Raw genomic sequence first — 23,963 nt, forward strand, 5'->3', positions numbered from 1 at the left:
TGGATCTAAACCAGTCTATAGGATGAATGGGAAACTAACTATTCATCTACACTCCAAATTAGGACCATTCTAACCTCAATCAATGACCAGATGATATTTTGTATGAACACACTCAGAGAATAAGCGACCAGAGAGTTTAATTGCACTATGTACTAGCAATCAAGCAATTAATTTCCTGTAGAAGCAAAGAACTGCAGATGCTGATTAACGGTTCAAAGGTTTGTTTATTGTCACATTTACCAATTAAGGTACAGTGACACTCGAATTACCATACAGCCATACTAAAAAAAGTGAAAAAAAACAATCACATAAAAGTTAACATAAACATTCACCACAGTGGATTCCCCACCTTCCTCACTGTGATTGAAAGTAATAAAGTCTAATCTTCTTCCCTCTTTATTCTCCCGCGGTCGGGGCAGGTGAACCGTCGCGGCGATCGAAGCTCCTGTGTCCTGGATCTCCCAAAGTCGGTCCCCAACCATAGAACGCGGGCTCCACGAATGTTAAAGTCATTCCGCTCCCGCGGTTGGAGCTCCCAAAATCGATCTCCAGCAAAAGGCCACCAACTCCACGATGTTAGGCCGCAGCGCTGACGGAGATACGACGCAGAAATAAAATTGCATCTCCGTCAAGGTAAGAGATTAAAAAAAAGTTTCCCTCAACCACCCCCACCACCACACACACACATAAAACGCTAAAGAACACTAAAACATGCATTTAATACATACTATAAAACAACAAAGAAGGGATGAGACGGATTGTTGGTGAGGCAGCCAAAGTGGGCGCCACCCGGTGGACACAAAAAGAAACAAAATACTCACATAACTCTGCAGATCATGCAGCATCTCTAAAGAACTTGAATAGGTTGAACCATGTTTTAGGTTTTTCAGACTGTTTCTTACTTACAGCAGCATAGCAACTCAGTAACACAATACATATAGATAATATATAATAAACAAAATAAATTAGTAACCCCAATATTCATACAAAAAAAAGCCCAAAGTCCTTACTGCAACCAAAGAGAACTCATAGTTCACAGGTTAGTGCTGTGTTCTGTTGAAGAGCCTGACCGTTGTTGGGAAGAAGCTATTCTTGAACCTGGTGTTTCTTGGTTTCTTGGTCCTCCAAAATATTCCCAATGGAATTTAAACTGGAGGTGGTGAAGGGAGGGCTTAAGCCAGAAAGGGTTATTGGGAAGAAAGAGCTACTTTAAATTTAGTTGCATCTGGTTGGGTAACTATAGTTGGGTGGGGATTATTCCATGCTTTAATTGTGCGGGGGAAGATCAAATTGCTGAATACATCTGTCTTTGTAGCTGGGATCACAAATTGGATCGAATGCCCTCTTCTGCTCCTAATTGGTTTGGGCTTGGTGTAGGTCTTGTAGTCTATGTCGAGCTGACCATTTAACATTTTGTAAAAACAGGTCAAACGGTGAGCTTCACGTTTGTCTTGGAGAGGGTTCCACCCCAGAGAATTCAGAAGTTTGGTGACACTCGCTTCTCTCTCATAGGTGTTAGTAACAAATCGAGCTGCCTGTCTTTGGACACATTCGATGGAAGAAATGTTTTTATTTGTGTATGGGTCCCATGCTGCAACTGTGTAGTCCAAATGAGGTCTAACGAGGGTGAAGTATAGCTTCTCCTTGACAGAAGTTGAACAATGATGAAAGTTGCAGAAACTTCCAGAAAGTTTAGGACACCTGTTGCTTTCACTGTTGCATGATGAGTCTGACCATTCCAACGCAGATCATTCTGCAATGGTGGTCATGGCTTTCAGACTTCTATGGTACCTTCCCGATGATAGGAGTGAAATGAGAGTGTGAGCAAAAGAATGGCAGATAGAATTTAGCTAGGGCAGGACTTACACAGTTAATGGGATCTTAGGAAGTTTTGTAGAACAGGGAGACCTTGGGGTACAAGTACATAGTTCCTTGAATGTATGGACACTGATAGACAAAAGGTGGAAGAAGGCATTCAGCATGCTTCATTTGTCGGGGCATTTAGTACGAGAGTTTGAAAGTCATGTTACAGCTGTATAAGACACTGGTGAGACTATACCTGGAATGATACAGTTGCACAAGACATTGGTGAAGCCACACTTTGAATATTGTAGATAGATAAATGCTGGAATAACTCAGCAGTTAGGCATCTCTGGAGAAAAAGAATAGGCGATGTTTTGGGCCGGAACCATTCTTCAGTGTTCCGTTTTGGTCACCCTGTTATAGGAAAAATGATGTCAAGCTGGAAATGGTGCAGAAAGGATTGACAAGAATGTTGCCAGGACGAAGGCCTAATAAGCGATAGGGCGGGGTTGAGCAGGCTACGACTTTATTCCTTGGAGTGCAGGTGGATGAGGGTGATATTATAGGATCATGAGAGGAATAGATAGGGTACATGCACACTTTTACCCAGAGTAGGGGAATCAAGAACCAGATGACATAGGTTTAAGGTGAGGAGGAAAAGGAATAGGAACCTGAGAAGCAATTTTTTTTTTACACAAAGGGTAGTAGGTATATGGAACGAGCTGACAGAGGAGGTAATTGTGGTTGGTGCTATCACGCCATTTAAAAAACGATTGGACAGGTACATGGAAAAGATAGGTTTAAAGGGATACAGGCCAAACGCAGGCAGGCATGACTAGTATAGATGGGGTATGTTGGACGGCGTGGAAAATTTGGCCGAAGGGCCTGTTTCCACGCTGTATGGCTCAATGTAAGCAAATTCTCAACCCAGAATAAATGCCATAACGTTTACAGTTGAAGCGAACACATTTAAGGAGAAACTTCCATCCACTTAGCTCTCTGTTTACCTCTCGATTCACGAACAATTTGGAAAAACAGAATCAAACTGATTCTGAAGCTCCTGAAGTTGGAACGAACAAATTAAAGGAACTGAAGAAGGGTTTCGGCCCGAAACGTTGCCTATTTCCTTCGCTCCATAGATGCTGCTGCACCCGCTGAGTTTCTCCAGCATTTTTGTGTACCTTCGATTTTCCAGCATCTACAGTTCCTTCTTAAACAAATTAAAGGAACAATTTCGATCCACTTAACTTTCCGTTTTCCTCTCAATTCACGGGCAATGTGGAAAAACAGAATCAAGCTGAATCGTACTGGAACAATACACATGTAAGGAACGATTTTGATGCACTGTTTACCTCTCAATCGATGGACAATTTGAAAGGCGGAATGAAATGTGATCGCGCTCCCGGTTTCCAGGTAACGCTACTTTGTCCTTTCCCCGATACCGTCGGTGGGGCGCCGCGGACTACACATATACTTTCTAATCCGTGCCCGCAGATACGCCAGAACTGACGGCGATTTGCATCGCAAGGAGACCAGCACAGAGAAAATCGGGCATCTATTAATATAGTTTGTTTAAAATAAAGTCGAAACAATGGGGTTGCGGATAGAATTGGGCGAGGGGGGCGCAAGGGGGGTGGTTGGGGGAGGTCCGTGGCGAAAGTGTGGCGGACTGGCGCTGTCTTCGGCGGGGGGAGAGGCGATGAGACGGCGCGTCGCTGCGGCTGTCACTGAGGTCGGGCGGACTCGCTGGGGAGCAGCACTACGCGGCGGGGGCAATTAATTAAAAAAAGTAAAGATCGAGGGGAGAGGAGGAAAGGGGACACCTCCGGCCCGCGAGTGATGCTGCGCCTGGAGCGGGGATGGAGTTGCCGTGGGATCTCGGGCTTCTCTCGGGCCTGCTGGAGAGCGTGGTGTCTTTCTGCAGCGAGTTCGCCCACGACTGGGGCGCCAACGACATGAGAGTCACAATCTTCAAACTCCTGCTCGGTTGGTTGGTCTGCAGCTTGGTGGCCATTCACATGGCATGGAAGTATTACGGGGCGACCGTCAACGACATGTACTACAGGCAAGGTTTGTGGTGGGAGGGGTGTAGGGGGTAGGGGGGGGTGGATAGGACTGGGGTGTTGGGGAGTGGGTGGGGGAGTGAGTGGAGGATAGGCGAGTGAGGGTAAGAGTGGGGGAATGGGGTAGGAGCATGGGTGGGGATGGGATGTGAGTGGGGAATGATGGGGGGGGGGGGGGGGGAGAGGAGGTGGGTCGGGTTTGGGTGGGGGTAGGTGCAGGTGGAGGAGTAGATGGGATTGAGGTGGGTGGGCAAGGAATTTTGCGTTCTAATTTTACCCTGTCGTGTATTTGTAGCATTGAACTCAAGCCACTGTAATTAAAGAGGTGACACAAGATACTTAAGTGCTGGAGGAACTCAGCGGGTCAGGCATGTCTGTGGGGGATTGAAGAAGGATTCCGTCCCAAAATATCGCCTGTTCAATTGCTCTATAGATGCTGCCTGACCTGCTGGGTTACTCCAGCACCTTTTACTCACTGTAGTTAAAATCGGGTATTGCTAATCCTGAACAGGTGACCTGAAACGTTGGTGTCAACTTACTTAAATACTCATGTATATGATGTTATTCTATTTTTGTAGCAATTAGTCATCTAATTTTCAGTTATTTTAACCCTGGTTCTACCTTCCCTCCCATCCCCTTTCCCAGACATATGTGGGCAAATTGATGAATTACAAATAGTAGGTAATCTTGTGGGGCAGAAAGAATTTTCGATGTAAATCAGGAATGTCAACATCAGTGGTTAATCCTAAAGTTTCTGCCCTACGGTGTTATTGTCCATGCCTGAAACCAAAAGATCAGCACAGGTTAAGGTTCAAACAGTATGTGTTACTTATGAGTGTTTCCATTGCTTTGTTCTATGGAGTATCACATCTATGGTGGTGATCAGCTGTCATTGAAGAACTATTTTTCCCTTTTGGTTGAACTTCATTATTTGGGAATGATCAAGATATTTGCTGCCAAGGGTCTGTTGGGAAAGTTGGTTACACATGAGGAAATTATTGGACTCTGTTCTTGACTCCTGTTAAACATTTGTTTTTGATGATTGGGATCTGAGGCAGACATGGGCATTTTACCATGTATGTGGTGCATTCACATTGGGCTAATTCTTTTTAAAGTATAAAGCAATGCAATTATGGTCACGTCTTTTAACGTGTTCTACAATGCTTAACACTCAAACAAATTGTTTTTCAAGAAGTTATTTCACAGACAAAAAAAGCAGCCATTTTAAACAAAACATTTGTCACATAATTAAGAAGGAATGACTAAATGATTGTTTTTAGTATTAACTGACATTGTCTTTGAGCATTTCAAACTGTTTTGCAAAAAAAAAATCCCACTAAGAACTCAACCAGTTTAACTATGAAACATAGTGCAGTCTTGTTATATCATTTTGCTTTTGGTTAAGTCAGAGTTGACAATTACTTCCATCTAGTTGTGATGTGACTGATGAGGCCAAAGTGAGAACCACAACCTCTGCCACTGATGGGTCTGAAAGTGCCTGAATGGAGGGACTGCATTGCTTGTGAGATGGTGCACTCCTTTCAGCATTTTTGCTGGGCTTCCGTGTGCTCCCAATTAGTGAATTCTGTGTTCTCTGTGCCGCTTGGATGCCCTTTGAGCAGTCATGTGCGAGGAATTGTTAGGAATCAGTTGGGAAGTTAATTCCTTTTCCCTCAAGGAAGCTTTGAATTTTTCTTCCTTTATTCTAAGCTTGGCCTCAATGTTCAATGTGTTATAGTATAGTATATCTTTATTGTCATTTTCCTGAGTACTCGCATACCCAGAAAAGAGGATCTCTATGATGTTCATTAAGAGTGGATTTGGAGGATTGTTTGGAGAAATATTGATGGCATCTTTTCTAGTACGTTAAGGTGTCTCTGTAAGTTTCAGAAGCATACATAAGGATAGTAATACTTGCTATATGGTTTTGAGTTGGATTTGAGGTCTTGATCTTCACTTGTCCTTTTCCTGTCACCCAAATACTTTGCTGTTAAACTGAAGCTACTGGGGAATTTCAACATTGATATCTGCTTTCGTTGAGAAATGGCACCCAAAATACGGTGGTTCACGTTTCCGAGGGTCCTTGAACATGTATTTTCAAGGTACGGTGTATTGTATGGTGGGTGGGTGCAGAGATGGTTCAGGAGGGTGGGGACAGGAAGTGTGGGTGTGGGGGAGGTACAAAAATGCTGTAAGGTGTTTATTATCAAGGTAGGAGAATCTCTATGGTGGCACAGTGGCATACAGTGCATTCAGAAAATATTCACACCCCTTCACTTTTTCCACATTTTGTTACGTTCCAGCCTTATTTTTAAATGGATTAAATTCATTTGTTTAATCATCAATCTAGACACAATACCCCAGAATGAAGAAGCAAAAACAAGCGTTTAAAAACTTTTGCGAAGTAATTAAAAATAAATAACTGAAATATTACATTTACATCAGACCCTTTGCTACGACACTCAAAATTGAGCTGAGACCTCCGAGACAATTGTGTCGAGACACAGATCTGGGGAAGGGTATAAAACAATTTCTGCAGCATTGCAAGTCCAGAAGAACACAGTGGCCTCCGTCATTCTTAAATGGATGAACTTTGGAACCACCAGGACTCTTCATAGAGCTGGCCGCCCGGCCATAGTGAGCAATCGGGTGAGAATTTCTCAGGGAGGTGACCAAGAACCCGATGCTCACTCTGACAGAGCTCCAGAGTTCCTCTGTGGAGATGGGCGAACCTTCCAGAAGGACAACTATATCTGCAGCACTCCACCAATCAGGCCTTTATGGTAGAGTAGAGCCACTACTCAGTAAAAGGCCCACAACAGCCCGTTTGGTGTTTGCCAAAAGCACATAAAGCACTCTCAGAACATGAGAAACAAGATTCTCTGGTCTGATGAAACCAAGATTGAACTCTTTGGCCCGAATGCCAAGCATCACGTCTGGAGGAAACCAGGCGCCGCTCATCACCTGGCCAATATCATACCTACGGTGAAGCATGGTGGTGGAAGCATCATTGTGTGGGGATGTTTTTTAGTGGCAGGAACTGGGAGACTAGTCAGGATCGAGAGAAAGATGTACGGAGCAAAGTACAGAGAAATCCTTGATGAAAACCTGCTCCAGAGCATTCTGGAGGTTCACCTTCCAACAGGACAACAACCATAAGCACATAGCCAAGACAATGCAGGAGTGGCTTTGTGACAAGTCTGTGAATGTCTGAGTGGCCCAGCCAGAGCCCGGAATTGAACCCTGTTGAACATCTCTGGAGGGACCCGAAAATAGCTGCATTGACGCTCCCCATCCAACCTGGCAGAGCTTGAGAGGATCTGCAGAGAAGAATGGGAGAAATTACCCAAATACAGGTGTGCCAAGCTTGTAGCGTCATACCCAAGAAGAAGAGGCAGTAATCACCGCCAAAGTTATTCAGTTATTTATTTTTAATTACTTTGCAAAAATTTCTAAACACCTGTTTTTGCTTTTTTATTATGGGGTATTGTGTGTAGATTGATAGTTTAAAAAAAAAATGAATTTAATCCATTTTAGAATAACAAAATGTGGAAAAAGTGAAGGGGTCTGAATACTTACTGAATGCACTGTAGCTGTTAGAGCTGCTGCCTTGAAGTACCTGAGACCCAGGTTTGAACCTGACCTTGGGTGCTATCTATGTGGAATTGACACGCTCTCCTTGTGGGTTACTTGGCCTAAAAATTCCTCCTAATGTGTTGGAGTAGTTTTGTTTATTGTCATGTGTATTGAGGTACAATGAAAAACTTTTTGTTGCGTGCTAACCAGTCAGGAGAAAGATTATTACAATCAAGCCGTTCACTGTGTACAGATACATGATTAAGGCTGCTGTTGGAGTAGATGTTTTCAAAAAAAAAGTGGAGCAATTGTAATAGGTGATTGCAGATCCACTTCTGGGACCAGCAGGCAGAGTCTCCTGGCTTGGGCACCATAGTGAATTTAGAATAACATAGAACTAGCGTGAACAGATCAATCAACACTTGTGTTTCCATGCTGTATTTCTACTCATAAACAAAACATTGATTTTCTTCATTACAAATGATATGATCATTTAGATACAGGTCATTTCACACCCTGCTCTCCCTTCTTGTCTGACTGATTTGCTATCTATTTATTTCAACTACTACTTTTCTCATTTCCTCCTCCCATTCTGTTTCTCTCCTATGCAAATTCCATTTGAGATTTTTATCCCTCTATCAAGCTAGTTTAAAACCCTCCTCAATAGCATTAGCAACAGCTCCTCTGCAAAGGTATCGAGTCTAGCTCTACTGAGGAGTAACATGTCCAATTTGTACAGCTGCCACCCGCCTCAAGGGGTTCCTTGCTACAAATTTATGGAAATGTAGCTGAATGGCGATCATGGTTAGAAATGAAATATTCCAGGATATTGAAGAATGATAATAACGAAAAGGAAGGTTAGCACGCTTATTAAGGGAATAGGTCAGTACAGTGTGAGAAATGATCTTTGCCTGAGCGATCATGATGTTGACTTAAAATTAATTTGGGCCAAACTTGGAAATGGCGAAGGCTGGAAAATATTGCTGGGAATTATTTATAAGCCACCAAATTGCATGCAAGATTAGCATAAATAAGAAAATGTTGGTGTGTGTGTGTGTAATAAGATTAATGCCGTAATTATGGGACTGCGAACTCAGCATCTAAGGGACCCGCGTCACGAGAACGAGTGGGACTGTTTGAGAGCTACCGAGCGGGAGGCGCCGAGAATGATGGGGGGGGACTCGGCGAGGGTGGCCGCTGAGAACAATGGGGGACCCGGCGGGGTTTACTCTCAAGAACATTGGTGGGGGAGGGGGGCTGCTGCCACGTGCAGTAGGAGGCAGTAGATGGAACTGTTTGGTGAACTTATGCAACTTTGTCGGCGGCAAATCGTAGTGACGCGTGTACTGCCTAGATGAGGTCTGCTCTATGATTTTATTTGATTGTATGCAAAACAAAGCATTTCACTGTACATAGTTACACGTGACAATAAAGTATCATTGAATCAAGTATTACTCAAGCGGTAGTACAAAAAAAATGTCCATATTGAAGAAAGAAAGATATAAATACCTTGGAAATAATATGATTTCAGCAATGCCATCACATTCCAAAGTGGTTATTTCAGTTGAGCAATAATTATAGTATTTATTTCCTAAGCTCTTCCAGTTGCCCTATTTGTATTTTCCTGTACACGAGCTCATCCAAAAGAATATAAGAAATGGGAAGAAGAGTACACCATTTAGCCCCTTGAACCTGCTCCATTCATGGATTATCTTCTATATCACTGAACCATCATGATATCCTTATGGTATAAATCCTTTAATATTAATTTTGAGAGTAGTCAATGATAGTGTTCTAGGCAAAAAACCCAAAGTTTTGCGTCTTCTGAGTGAAGAAATTTCGTATTTCAATCCTAGATGGCCTTCTTATTTTGAGACTGATTCTGTGCAAGACTCCTTTAGCCAGGGCAAATATTCCCCCAAATCTACCCTGTACAGCTTTCAGAGAATTGCGCATGTGTCAATTAGCTTGTACATTTCACCTTTCAAACTTGCTAGAATGTAGGATAAAGGCAGTAAGGTCCAAGTCGTCCATTATCCTCTGCTACCCACCTTAACTCCAGGTCCAGAAATTGTTTGGTTTTAGTACTTTTTGTCTTTCATTCCCCTGATGGTTATGTAACCGACAGTCTTAATCTCTGCTCACCATCAATTCAGGCTTGTGCTTCTCCAACATTTTTCTTGGTGGCTTTTTTTGTTTTTCAGTCACTTAACTAAAATTACCCCTAAACCTCTATTCAGTTAACTACATTCCTGTGATGTGTAATGGGATGTATTTACTTTAATTAATATAAATTCAAGTTATGCTTTTACTGTAGTAGGTTACTGAGTAACTGGAGCCTGATAACTTAATTTTATCATTTTACCTGCTTGGATTCTAATGCCAAGCATTGTACACCACAGTTCTTTTCTGGCTGAAATCAAATAATTCAGGTGACTTGTTTGGTCTTTTTACAAAAGATGAAATGTGCAGATTGGCAGTAAAATCAAGCATTACCCCCTCTGTTTATTGTAGAAAGCATAGTGGACAACTGGTAGAGCCGCAGCCTCACAACACCAGCGATCTGGGGACGATTCTGACCTCTGGTGCTGTCTGTGTGGAGTTTGCATTTACTCCCGGTGACTGTGTTTTGTCCGGGTGCTCCAGTTTCCACCCACATCACTAAGATGTGCAGGTGTGTAGGTTAATTGGCCTCTGTAAATTGCCCCGAGTGTGTAGAGAGTTGTTGAGAAAGTGGAAAAACATAAAATTGATATGAGCGGGTTATCGAAGGTCGGCGTTCACTCGTTAAGCTGAAGGGCTGTTTCCATGCTGTATAGAATAGAATAGAATAGAATAGTTTCTTTATTGTCATTGTAACATGAACCATGTACAACAAAATTTAAAAATGTCAGCCAGTCAGTGCACCATTCAAACATTTCTAAAAGCTAACGATACATACAAGATAAAATATTAAAAGATAAACAACTAAAATAAATATCATGAAAATAGATATTCCAAGTATCTCTAAGCTAAACTAATTACTATATAAGAGGTGGAGTGGATGAAAGTAATTTTGAAACTAACCTGTTACACAGCTGTGATTGAAACTCTTTGCAGTGATTAAGTGACAAATACGTCCTGCTGCTGTGGTCTTTGGCAACAAAACACCTTTATTATGAGATCAGGTATTTTGTACTATCTGTTACTGCAGGTGTCATGGATTTCTGGATTTGCTCTGCCTTTTAGTGTTCAGGTGGGTTTTAGCAACTGGTAAAGCTGAGGAAAATGTGCTTCAATTCTCTACTACCTTGAACTAGTTTTTTCAGATGAAATCATGAGAAACCTGGTCATTGATTAATAGTAAACATTATTGGAGCAAGTTACTACAGATTCTGGAATTTCCTGATACATTTTGCCATCTTCCTGCATCACAAGGTTGCACCTCTCCTCCGGTGAAGGTCTTTTAGAGGTAGAGATAAACATCACATCTGATAGAAAATTGTTCAACCTGCAGCAGTTACACTCCAGATTCAAGGTCACAGTAACTTGCATAGTTGAGCTGCACCTTGGTCTGCTCTATATCACAGTCAGTTCCTCTGTTTTCTCTCCACCTCCTTCTGTGAAACTTAAAATCATTTATCTTCACACTTACTAATTCTGTTAAAGAATCCTTGCCTAATACATACTATTAGGATTTTAGTTGGAATAAAATAAAATGTCTAGGCTTTACAAGGTACAAGCATGGATGGTCAAACCGGCATTCTTCCCACAGTCCACGTCAACGAAGAAACAGTAATACAATTCACCTCAATGGTCTTTGTGCACAGACAGATATTACTGATTACTTGAAGATCATTGTACAGGTGCACAACCTTTTATCCGAAGATCCAAATAACGAAAACCTCCGAATAGCGACATTTTTTCAGTCCTTGAAGAAAGGTCCTTGAAAACGTTCACCGAGGGCGGCCCGCAGAGGTGACAGCGGAACCTCCGGTCGGTCCTCGAAGAAAGGGGAACTAAATCCCCATTCATAAAAGAGAAGGTGAGGGTATATTGCGCGGGAGGGTTAATAATTGACAATATGCTGCTGCCTGCCCGCTGAGTTACAAAGTTCCCACGGTAGACTCACGATACACAGTGTATCGTGAGTCTTGCGTGGGAATTTTTTAACTCAGCGGGCAGGCAGCAGCAAATTGTCGCTCCCTTCAGTTTCACCCCACCTACACCCCTCTGCTTCCCGGCCATGTGTGTGACTCCTTACCTCCCCTCTCCATCTCCCTGCCCATTGCACCGGCGCGGGGGCTTTGCACTGTCTTCACGTTGGAGCCAGTGCCAGTCACCGGAGACGTCAGGACCAACGGGACACCGGCCCCCAGGCCCACTGCAAGCACGGAGATCCCAGAGACCCACAGCCAGCAGCAGCCCAGCCCCGTTCCAATTCCAGAGGAACACGCTCCCCGTAGGGACCGAAGCTGATGGTGTGAAAGGTGCGTCTTGGTCTTGAGGTTGCGGATGAGGGGGCGTCTCCGGCCACCCCCTGTACAGGAGCTGAGACTGGGAACTGTGGGGTTGTTTGCAGTTGCAGAGGGAGGGGGCAAGGGCGGTACAGTTCCCAGTCTCAGCTCCATTCCAGGGGGGTGACCGGAGACGTCAGGACCAACGGGACACCGACTGCAAGCACTGAGATCCCAGAGACTCACAGCCAGCAGCAACTCTAGCCCAGCCCCGCTCCAACTCCAGAGGAACCCGGGTTGCGGATGAGGGGGCGCAGCTCGGGCTGTGGGCGAACTGCCACTTGTCGCTGTAGCGGCCCATCGGGGAGCGGGTTCCTGTTGGTCCTGACGTCTCCGGCCATCCCCCTGGACAGGAGCTGAGAGACGTCAGGACCACCAGAAGCCGCTCCCCGATGGGCCACTACAGCGACAAGTGGGAGTTTGCCCACAGCCCGAGCTGCGCCCCCTCATCGGGACATCGACCCCCAGGCCCACTGCAAGCACGGAGATCCCAGAGACTCACAGCCAGCAACAACTCTAGCCCAGCCCCGCTCCAACTCCAGAGGAACCCGGGTTGCGGATGAAGGGGCGCACTCGGGCTGTGGGCGAACTGCCACTTGTCGCCGTAGCGGCCCATCGGGGAGCGGGTTCCTCTGGAGTTGGAGGGACAGGGAGACACAGCGGCTTTTGAGAATGGTGGGCAATCACTTCCAAAGTTCTGCCCACACAGTCAGTACACCTCTCCTACACTTGTCTCCCGCACTAAGATCACCTTGCGGATACGAGCCGAGCACTCTACCACTGAGCCAGCCGTTAAAATCTACGCTAAAAATCTTCCATTCCGAAAGCCGAAAAATTCTGAATTACGAAAAGTGTCTGGTCCCAAGGCTTTTGGATAAAAGGTTGTGCACCTGTACTTATTTTGTACATTTTACATTTGTACAAATATTTTTGAAATTATTGGATCAATGGTTTCTTGCATTAATATAGTGGTTTTAATGTAGAGAATGTTTAATTGCACTATTTTTAACTACCGGTAGTTTTATTCAGAAAGTGGGAACCAATTCAAAGCCTAAGATAGACACAAAAAGCTGGAGTAAGTCAGCGGATCAGACAGCATCTCTGGAGAAAAGGAATAGGTGACGTATAGGGTCGAGACCCTTCTTCAGAGTTAAGGGAAAGGAGATATAGACAGTGATTCAGAGAGATATAGAACAAATGAATGAAAGATAGGCAAAAATGTAACAATAATAAAGGAAACAGACCATTGTTAGCTGTGTGCTATGTGAAAATGAGCACAGACAATGAGACTCAACAAGATGACTTTGAAGCAGGTACACCTTGGGTGGGGGAGGGATGGAGAGAGAGAGAGAGGATGCAAGGGTTACTTGAAGTTGGATAAATCAATACTCATAGAACTTTGCTTTAAGCTGCCCAAACGAAATATGAGATGTTGTTCCTGAAATTTGTTTGGCCTCACTCTGACAATGGAGGAGGCCTAACACTTCTAGAACGTAGAACATTGTGGAACAATCAAAAGCCCTTCGGCCACAGTGTCTGGCAAGCTTGCTGCCAAATTGATCTCTCTCTTCCGATAATCCATTCTCTGCATATCCATGTGTTTATCTAAAAGATGCTTAAATACCATAATCTGCATCCACCACCACCACCCTGTCTGTGTGTTCCTGGCATCCACCAGGCAGCATTTTGGTAAATCTCTTCTGCGCCTTCTTCAAAGTCTCCACATGTTTCCTGTAATGGGGCGACCAGAATTGCGCACAATACTCTTATTTTGGCCTCACCAAAGTTTTATAAATCTGCAATGTGACTTCCTGACTATTATACTCAAAGCACTCATTTGGTACCTCACCTACACCCTCTGACTCCAAGTATAACTTGAGCAGTCTTACCTTTCCACTATTTCACCTTGTTTTAAATGTACATATAAATGTTACTTGTTAATTTTGTGGCCTATTTTAGTCCTTCAAATTGCATGCTTGAGTTCTTCGTACCTGCATTATGTTTCTCAAGTTCCCTGTTTGACTAATCTTTCTAAAACTTTGCTTCCTTTTACCTTTTGACCAAATTTAGAACCTCCCTGGTCATCCAAGGTTATCTTATCTTGCCATCTTACCCCCTCTTCCTTACAGGAACATGCCACCCTGATCAGTAGTATTTAAATGACTCCCACGTGTCTGATATGGACTTGCCAAATGACATCTGCTCCTAATTTACTCCTTTCCTTCTGCTTAATAACGTTGTAATCTGCCTTACCCCATATAGTACTTATCCCAAATGTTCAGACTTGTCCTTATTCATAACTATCTTAAAACGTATAGCATTATGATCATTGTTCCCAAAATGCTCTTCTGCTTGTTCACGTGATTCGGAGATTGAACAACATTGCTGTTGTATTCTTAATGAATGATGGGTAGGCTATGGCTTTGCACTTTCAAATTTTGGTGAAGTTTTTCCATTTTTGGATTTATGCCAGAGAAATGCTGCAAGAAATTAGTGGTTTCATCCTTTTCAAAATAGGTGGACATGGGAAATTGTAAAATTATCAACTGACTTTTTTTTTACATTGGACAACTTTTTAGAATTTGAGTTTCTTTTGCAGGGAGTGGAGGTCAGAATGGTGGCACTCCGGATGGATCCTCAAACTTTGCTCGTTGGTATGTTTCTATATTTCTATTTGAATAAGTTCTGAGAACTGCAGAATAGCGCACTTAATAAAAGTCATGATTTAGATGGAAACCTTTTTAGTAAGTTTAGTTGATTCCATTTTGATATGTCTAATATACTGCTACCAGTCCCAGCCTAGTCACTTTTTTTTGTTCAGGCACATGAAATAGGTCGATTAACTGAATTTCTGTAAATGCTTGTGTACTTGAACTTGGTCAAAAAGAGATTTGTCTGAATGAAGATTTAAGTATTTTGAGGAATTAAAATCCCCTCTGCATTCTATTGATTACTGCAAAACAACCATGAATGTGATAGCTGGTTGTTTTTGTGTGCCTGCCTGATCCAGCCTGTGATTCTGTTAAAAATCCACCGTTTCTCTTTCTCTCTACAATAATCCAATAAGCTGACCATAGACCAGAGGCTGAACCAGCTAGTTTCCTCAGTTGCCTTAACTCGGGCGTTAGAAAGGTCCATTCTTTTTAACAGGAAAATGTTAGCAGATAGGTTTACAGCAGGATATAGTTCAACTGGGGGGAAAAAAGGCAAGGGAATAGCAGATGGAATATAACTTGGCCAAGTGCAAAGTGCAGCATTTTATGAAATTAATTTGGGGCAGAACATAAATGAATGGCAGGGCCCTGAAAACTAATTTTGAACAGTGTGCTTGGAGTACACATGCATAGTTCCTGAACATGGCCACGCAGGTAGCCAGAATGACAAAGAAAGTATATGGCACACTCTTACCTTCATTGCCCGAGGCATTGAGAACAGGAATTAAGACATCATATTACAGTTTTACAAATGTTTAGGCTGCACTTGGCATATAGTGTACAATTCAGGTTGTCGCACTACAAGAACGATGTGATTAAGTTAGAGAGAGTGCAGAAAATATAAGAATGTTGAATCCAGGAACTGCAGGTACTGGTTTACACAATAGGACACAAAGTGTTGGAGCAACTCTGCAGGTCAGGCAGCATCTCTAGAAAACATGGATAGGTGATGTTTCTGGTTGGGACCCTTCAGACAGAAGAAGTATCCCGCTTTGTGGGAGGAAACCGGAGCCTCCGGAGAGGTATTGAATTAATGCAGGAAGTGAGATTGGTACAGATGGGCTTGATGGCTGGCAAAGACGTGGTGTGTCAAAGGGCCAGTTTCTATGCTATACGTCTTTGAGATAATTAAACCATTATGTGCTGCAGCAATTTCTGATCATGGTAATTTTGAGACGAAAGTCAAAAACAAGAAGGATGCATGGGACAGGTATAGGCAGCTGGGATTAACTGCATCCCTGGAGGAGTTTCGGGATCTAAGGAGCAAATTAATAAAAAAGGAAATCAGAAGGGTAAAAAGGGGCCAGGAGATAGCTCTGGTGGATAGCATAAAAGACAATCCCAAAAGATTTTATAAATACATAAGGGGGAAAAGAGTAACGAGAGAGAGAGAGAGTGGGACCTCTCAGGAATAAAAGTAGTCACCTCTGTGTGGAGCCACAGGAGATGGGCAAGGTCCTCAATGAGTATTTCTCCTATGTATTTACCAAGTAGAAAGACAGTAGGATGGTGGAAATTGGAGCAGTCACTGGAAGTGGCATGATAGCAGTCAGGGTTACCGTCGAGGAAGTCCTGAAGGTACTGTTGTGTTTGAAGGTAGACAAATCTCCGGGGCCTAATCCGATATATCCGAGGACATTGCGGGAAACTAGAGAGGAAATTGCGGGAGCCCTGGTTGAAATTTATGAGTCATCCTTAAATACAGGAGATATGCCAGAGGATTGGAGGGTGGCAAATGTTGTGCCTCTTTTCAAGAAGGGCTGCAGGGAAAATGCTAGGAACTATAGGCCGGTGAGCTTAACATCTGTAGTTGGTAAGTTGCTGGAGAGTATTCTGAGAGATAGGATATACAGGCATTTGGCTGGGCAAGGGCTGATTAGGGACAGTCAGCATGGTTTTGTACGTTGGAGGTTCTGTCTCACAAATCTGATTGATTTTTTTGAAGATGTGAGCTAAAAGGTTCATGAGGGCAGAGCTGTAGATGTTGTGTACATAGATTTTAGTAAGGCGTTCGACAAGGTGGCACATCTTAGGCTGCTCTGGAAGGTTATATCTCATGGGATTCAAGGAGAGATAGATGAATGGATAGCAAATTGGCTCCTTGGAAGGAAGCAGAGGAAGGGGAATGGGGAATGGAGGTTGTGACTTGTGGTGTGCCACAGGGTTCGGTGCTTGGCCCATTACTGTTTGTCATCTACATCAACGATTTGGATGAGAACATACAGGGCAAGATTAGCAAGTTTGCTGATGATACAAAAGTTATGGTTTTGCAGATAGTGAAGAAGGTTGTGAACGATTGCAGCAGGATCTAGATCGATTGGCCAGGTGGGCGGAGGAATGGATGATGGAATTTAATACAGAGGAGTGCGAGGTGTTGCATTTTGGAATGTCGAACAAGGGAGGGACCTACACAGTAAATGGTAAGCCTCTGGGTAGTGTTGTAGAGCAGAGGGATCTAGGAGTACAAGTGCATGGTTCCTTGAAGGTCGAGTCGCAGGTAGATAAGGTGGTCACTTTTGGCACTTTGGCCTTGATCAGTCAAAATATTGAGTATAGAAGTTAGGAGGTCAAGTTGCAATTGTATAAGACGTTGGTGAGGCCACGTTTAGAATATTGTATTCAGTTCTGGGAACCATGTTATAGGAAAGATATTGTCAAGCTTGAAAGGGTTCAGAAAAGATTTACGAGGATGTTGCCAGGACTAGAGGGTGTGAGCTTATGGGAGAGGTTAAGTAGTCTGGGACTCTATTCCATGGAGCGTAGGAAGATGAGGGGAGATCTAACAGAGGTATACAAAATCATGAGAGGAACAGATCGGGTGGATGCACAGTCTTTTACCCAGGGTTTCAGGTCCAATGGGGGGGAGAGTTCCCTCCGCCATGGGTACCATGTAATCCTGTGCTACCTGCTCCACGGTCTCATAGTCAGCGACTAAACCCTCTCACCCACCTGGTTTGCTAGGTGAGGAGGGGGCTGTAGACCCCCAGTAGGACCAAAAACAAGACCTGTCAAAGGGCGGATGAGCTTCTAGGGAGCCAACAGCCATCCGCACGTCAGTAGAAGTTGCGATCACTGTCGTACATAGCATTGTAAGGAATGATGACAAAGCACACACATCAAAATCCTATACTTCCAGCGGTGGAAGTCTGCAGGAATTGGAGGACAGAGATGTGTGGTGCGTCTGTCACCAATCCCGTCGCTAATGTTTTCAACGATGATGAATGCATTTACCCAGAGTAGGGGAATCGAGGACCCAGAGGACATAGGTTCAAGGTGAAGGGGAAAAGATTTAATAGGAATCTGAGGGGTAACCTTTTCACACAGAAGGTGGTGGGTTCATGGAACAAGCTGCCAGAGGAGGTAGTTGAGGCTGGGACTGTCCCATCGTTTAAGAAACAGTTGGAGAGGTACATGGATAGGACGGGTCTGGAGGGCTATGGAGCAAGCGCAGGCAAGTGGGACTAGGGTAGCGGGGACATTGTTTGCCGATGTGGACGAGTTGGGCCGAAGGGACTGTTTCCACACTGTTCACTCTATGACTCTATGGTACTCCTTTGCATTTTCATGATAGCAAAAGTAGCCTTGTGACCCATATCTCCAATCTCCAAATACCCACTTCCTGTCAATCATTAAACCAGCATAGATTTGCAATCAAAACTGATCTTTGTCCTCTTTTATGATGAGGCTTTTCACTAGATAGTAGTGTAACAATGACTTGTTTAATCCTTGGTATGTGGTAAATTAGTTGGTTCAGATGGTGAGACTGCTAGCAATTGGCTGTAATACCATTCAGCTCAATGGGAGAGAAAACTGGTTGTGACTTCCATTCCTCGTCACCCTTTTAAAATGTATCAGCAAATTAGATGGGAGACTGTGCCATGAGTTGTATTCAAGGAAAAGTTATTACCAGAGGTTTAACAATGAGGCCTAATGTATTTCATATCACTTTGTGTATGTGACAAATGATACCAGCTTTGATTCCTAAAATGTCTTTATCTGTTCCTACAGGGAAAATGCCGGTGGCGAGTCATTTAAAAGTCACAAAGAGTGAGTGGCGAAGATGTGTGAACTCTGTAGCCGAGGCATGCACTAGTTTTCTGTATGGAGTAAAGATGGTGTGAACCTGCAGCTCTTTGGGTGCTAGGCTCGTCAAAGTTAAAGTATTGTGGCCTGTTGACTTGAAATGTGCCATTTGTGATTCAATGCCATAAATGTGCTTTTCTTTTGTAATATTCCTAGGCTTAGCTGAGTTGACACTTGTATCAGGGAAAATTTGCATTGGAACATGTATTGGTTTAAATAGAACCAATACTGCAAAATGTTGATCTTGAACAGTGAATTGACATTATCCGTTAAGAGTTAGATACAAGAAGGAATAAGTGTAACTGTAAGCCTGACAATGAATATTCAAAAAGAACAAATTAATTCAGTGGAGTGTTGCCCAAGTCACTATTGATCTGCAACACTTATCAAAAGGTACACTAATCAAGATTTGGTAATATCGAGGAACACTGATCAGTTATCCTTTTGGTTATATATTTGTACTTTAAGACTGCTAAACTATTCCAAACCAGCAATAGAATGGTTTGAGAGGGTTTATCTGAGAGAGATATCGTTAAAAATTCACGTAAAATAGAGCAGTTTAAAATTTTAACAATCAATAAGCTATTGAATTTTGACCTTTATATCTGAATCTAAACTTGTGTACAAGAATGATTTGATAAAGTTGAACTGAAATTTACACGATATTGTCTTGACATCAGAGTTCAAAACAATGTCAAATATTACTGAATGAATCTGTTACCTCAGTCTACCTGTAACAAAACTGTTCCCTCACTGGGAGCAACTTTTAACTCTCTTATAATGTCCTTTGTGAAGTTGGACAGGCAACCTAATGAGGGATCTGCAGCGTAAATTTCAATGTTCTAATGAGTTAAAGAGGAAACAGGATCTTTATTTCGCAGACTGTCATTATTAAGTTGCACAATATTGGTAACCAAACATTGTCATGGAAGTATAGAGATAAGTTTCTCTGAGTGATTATTTTTCTCCCTTCGCCCTGCCCCCCGCCCCCCCCTCCTTCCCCCACTAGAAATAAATAAAATTCTTAACATCAACCATACTGTTAGGTGAGAGATTTTCCTTGGAAATTGAGAACCCATTAGGTGCCCGGTGTCCTTGTTTTTCCACTGCCGTTTACATTTAGACAGATGATTAAAGTGTGTCCATGAGCCCTATCTGAAGCAGATGGGAGGCTACTTTAAAGTTTGGATGTCTGGCCTGTGTTGAAATCTTGTTTGTAACATGAAGTGGGTGGAACATACTTCAAACACAGGTTTATTTCTCCAGCCTCTGAGACTTAATTAGTTGGGAGTTGTTTGGTTTATTATAATTTGAACTGTGAGGAAAGGAGGCGGAGGAGTAGAAATGCCGTGGTGGTCTGTTGAAGTGATGAAACCTGTAATGGGATTTGCTGTGAGTCGGATGATTCCCCGTCCAAGGAATAATAACTGAAATGGACCCTCTGTCATTTCAGCATGAGGTGATATGAATCAACCGAGGAGATTTGCATTATGAACAATATTCTACAAGTTTAGGAGAAGGGTACTGTGTGCCATGAAAGTAGCATTCAGTTAAGAGTCTGGACTATTGGAAGACGGCAGTTTTTCACAGCTCTGCTCTCAGTGAATAATGAGAATCCATGTTAAAATTACGTTTCCATTATACTAAAAACCACAGGGTCATATTTGTTGAGTTAAGCATTGATGGATGATGATCTATTAATTGTTTAATGAAACTCAGTGGGGTTAGTGACATGGATAAGTTGCTGGATTTGTCCTGAGTTGTCACACCTTTCTCCCCGTTTCCTCAAAACAGCTGTAATGCAAACTGTGATATAAAATGCTGTTCATGCAACAATATAACAGACCTTGCACCACGATGCACCAGTTCCATTCAATTTAATGACTGGGGAAAACAATACATGGGAGCATATCATTTAACATTTATATCAAAACGAATTCCTGAAGAAAAATTTAAATTTCCATGCCTATAGAAACTAAAAACTTGTATTGAGAGAAGATGTAGAAATATATTAAGAAATGTAACTATTTATGAAGGCCTGCTGAAATTGGTTCAATTTTGAAGTGTAAATTAAATTATTTGTTTACACTTTGCTGGAAAAACACAGTGAGATTTAACGGACACAGGTCCACCACTGATTTTCCGGCATACTTGGTTCCAGAGCCATGCCAGATTATCCTTTTTGCTGGACCAACAGTAGGCAATACAATAATTTTATAAAACACCTCAGACCCACTAATCATACCCCTCCTATGTCTCTAAAGCACCATGGACTGCTAGAATCCTAAATAAAACAAATCATAAATGTAAATTAAATTTACAGCGAAACGTGCATTTCTTGAACAGACAGCTTGGGCATCGGTTAAAGAGTTGGCCCCGGAGGGCCTGATGAGGGTCGGATTGACGGCTGCCCACGGGGCCGGGGCACCGCTTTCCCGCTGGCGCGCAGCCCGCAGAGGACAGAAACGCAAGCCCAGGTCGAGATCGGCGGCTTCATCCAGTCTAGGTGCCACATTTTCGGGGGTACTTCTGAATGCCCATTCCTCTGAGTTGGCAGAGCCACTGGCAAATTGCACTGAGTCCAGCTGCGAAGATCCCGATGAGGTCGAGATCAGCTGCCTCAACTGGCTTAGACACCACATTTCCGGGGGGGGGGGAACTTCTGGGGGGAATTTAAAGTGCACTCTCTTAATTTTGTTCGGATTAAAGAAGGTGCTAGAGCATCAGTTGCTGGCAAATCGGTGGTGTACCTGTACTATATATTTTTATTTTATGGGACGTGGCTTGACAGTGTGATCTTGCACCTTCCCACCCAACCCACATGTCAAAAACATCTGGATTGAGTGCAGCTGGAATATTAATGATATTATTTGCACTAGGAAGATCAAATTAGAAATGTGATTGAGTGTTCCCATCTTAATTGCAAACACAAAAAGTGTAATATCCATTGATGGGATGGGTCGGAATAATATTAAGCTGAATGTTCAATTCCAAAAACAGTTATCACTGGCCTTGCTTTGGCTGTTGTGCCTTCATTAAGAATAGAATGTAGGTTTCGTGTTGGTTACTAAAATGTGCCACAATCCAGAGTCTCATTATTTCCTTACCCATAAAAGAGATGCTTCGCTTGATATAGTCCAGTTTTTTGTTAAGTGGTACGGTTGCAGCACATGTGTGGCAACCGTTCAAAGCAAGCTTTTATCTCGAATTCTATGGCTCCAATTGTCATCCATTGAATAACTAAATGAAAATACTGCCAACTATACACCCCTAACCCATGTCCTAGCAATGGGGTTTGCTGGGGAAAGGGAATTCTTTATTTTGCACTAACATGAAACTATTTTCTCTCTGTTATGTTCCCCTATATTGGTTTTCTTTAAAAAATCTTATTTTATTCTTGCCTAGGTCAATTCTTTTGTGTTTACTCCCTCATAATTCATCATTGTCCCGCAGGGGACAGCACAGTAGTGTAGAGTTGCTGCCTTACAGCACCAGAGACCCGAGTTTGATCCTGACCACCAGTGTTGTACGGAGTTTGCATGTTCTCCGTTACTGCGTGGGTTGTCCAGTTTTCACCCACACTCCAATAATGTGCAGGTTTGTAGGTTAATTGGCTTCTGTAAATTGTCCCTTGTGCGTAGGATAGAACTAGTGTACGGGGTGATCACTGGTCGGCGCGGACTCGTTGGGCCGAAAGGCCTGTTTACACACTATATCTCTAAATTAAACTCTAATTGGGTAGTAGAAAATATATCGAGCTTAGAAATATTGAGCGGAGATATAACACATTTATATTGTCCAGGGACCTCCAATAGCAATCGCAAGCTTAACTTTATTATCTATTCTATATCCTACGCCAGCACTTTCCTGGTTGCTCTTAGCTCCAGCTTGTATTTTCTGCAGCCATCTAGCCTTATCCTTGGGTTATTCTTGATCTGTAGTGCACAGTTTTACCAAGTAATTGTTTGTATTCTGCTCCCACAGGAAAGAGTCCCAGCAGCACTACTCCAAGGACATTTTGTGATATATCTTCACCCCTTTATTTCTGCTGTTGCTTGCGGAGCATAACACGAGAGAAAGAGGTTTCAGGCTTTTGCCAAAGCTTCTGTTGAACTGGCTAGTTGAAAAGGCAGTTGTTCATGGAGACACATTTCTTCCTAGTTTTTTTGTGTGTATTCTGCGGAGGGAAGTACATAACCAGTATAACGGAACCAAGATCAGTTCAATACTGCGTATAAAGTCCCACCATTTTGTGCGTGTGTCTCTGAAGGGATGGGTGTACTGGGCATCTTCCCAATCCACCATCATCCCCTCAAACATGATGCAGTAGGTGCAGTTAATACTATCAAAATGGCTGAAATAAAAGTGTAGACTGTAACCTTTTTACCATTGCAATGTTTTGTTGTATTTTGCAGGAATGCAGTCTGCTTTTTGTTGCACAGTGGGTTTTTGTTCTGTACCATTGTTACCCATTATATTGTAGTGAAAATGTTGGAACTCTGGATTTGAAATGCAGTATGCCAAATATTAGTCCTGAAATAACAGATGCTAAGCTCATAATACTGAAGTGATGTATATTCTACTGAAACGCCCTTTTTCTAAAATAAATGTTTTGTATGTAAACAATACATTTTGTAAATCACTGTGATCCAGAAATTGGATAACCTTTGTAAACTTGTTCCCCGAATGTTAATTAACTTATATATTTATGTTTGGACATGTAAAGGTTTCCCTGATGCTGTATATTAGAAATAAAACTGCTGTGTGTGTGTGTGTGTGTGTGTGTATATATATGTACATTTAGCTTACTTTTTTGGGGGGGAAGACAATTTGATTATGTTTTAAATATATAAAAAACAGTTGCAGAAACACGCTGTTGTTTGTATTGGTATTTTCATTGCTGAAAACCATCTTTTAAATACTGAATCATAACCAGTCTACAAAACTACATTTTGTTGTAATCTGCTCAAATAAATATTTAAAGAAAAACAAACTGGTATAAATAAACTGGAAGATCAAATTACTAATTCCTTGTAATGCGTTTTAATATTTACTAGACCAAGTGCAGTCCCGTTTGGTCTGCTCCCCCAACGTAATATTCCATCACTCACCCGTCCCCCCAACGCAATATTCCACCACTCACCCATAACCCCAACTGCACAGGCGCGGCTCATTTCTCCACATCCCCAGCACTCCCTCCTCCTCTTCACCCTCCCTCTTCAATCCCT

General features: G+C 42.7%; 1 protein-coding gene and 1 long non-coding RNA gene across 4 annotated transcripts; one reads left to right on the forward strand and one right to left on the reverse strand.

Moving 5' to 3' along the window:
• Window positions 1-430: 430 nt before the first annotated feature.
• LOC129704728 (uncharacterized) lies at window positions 431-3,400 on the reverse strand. Of its 2 annotated transcripts, none has more exons than XR_008724764.1 (2): window positions 3,156-3,400; window positions 431-589 (listed from the first exon to the last, which is right to left on the reverse strand). It is a non-coding gene; the product is annotated as an uncharacterized LOC129704728 (long non-coding RNA). The 2 variants fall into 2 exon arrangements; XR_008724765.1 differs by having other exon boundaries at window positions 2,811-3,400.
• A 62-nt stretch (window positions 3,401-3,462) lies between these two features.
• tcta (T cell leukemia translocation altered) lies at window positions 3,463-23,758 on the forward strand. Of its 2 annotated transcripts, none has more exons than XM_055648036.1 (4): window positions 3,463-3,868; window positions 14,538-14,592; window positions 18,661-18,699; window positions 22,720-23,758. In XM_055648036.1, exons 1-3 carry the CDS (start codon window positions 3,663-3,665, stop codon window positions 18,685-18,687), a joined length of 288 nt encoding a protein of 95 aa, XP_055504011.1. In that variant the 5' UTR covers window positions 3,463-3,662; the 3' UTR covers window positions 18,688-18,699; window positions 22,720-23,758. The 2 variants fall into 2 exon arrangements, with proteins under 2 accessions (XP_055504011.1, XP_055504010.1); XM_055648035.1 differs by having other exon boundaries at window positions 3,468-3,873.
• The last annotated feature ends 205 nt before the right edge of the window (window positions 23,759-23,963 follow it).

The sequence above is a fragment of the Leucoraja erinacea genome, chromosome 16, assembly GCF_028641065.1.
Source record: "Leucoraja erinacea ecotype New England chromosome 16, Leri_hhj_1, whole genome shotgun sequence".
NCBI classification, from domain to species: domain Eukaryota; kingdom Metazoa; phylum Chordata; class Chondrichthyes; order Rajiformes; family Rajidae; genus Leucoraja; species Leucoraja erinaceus.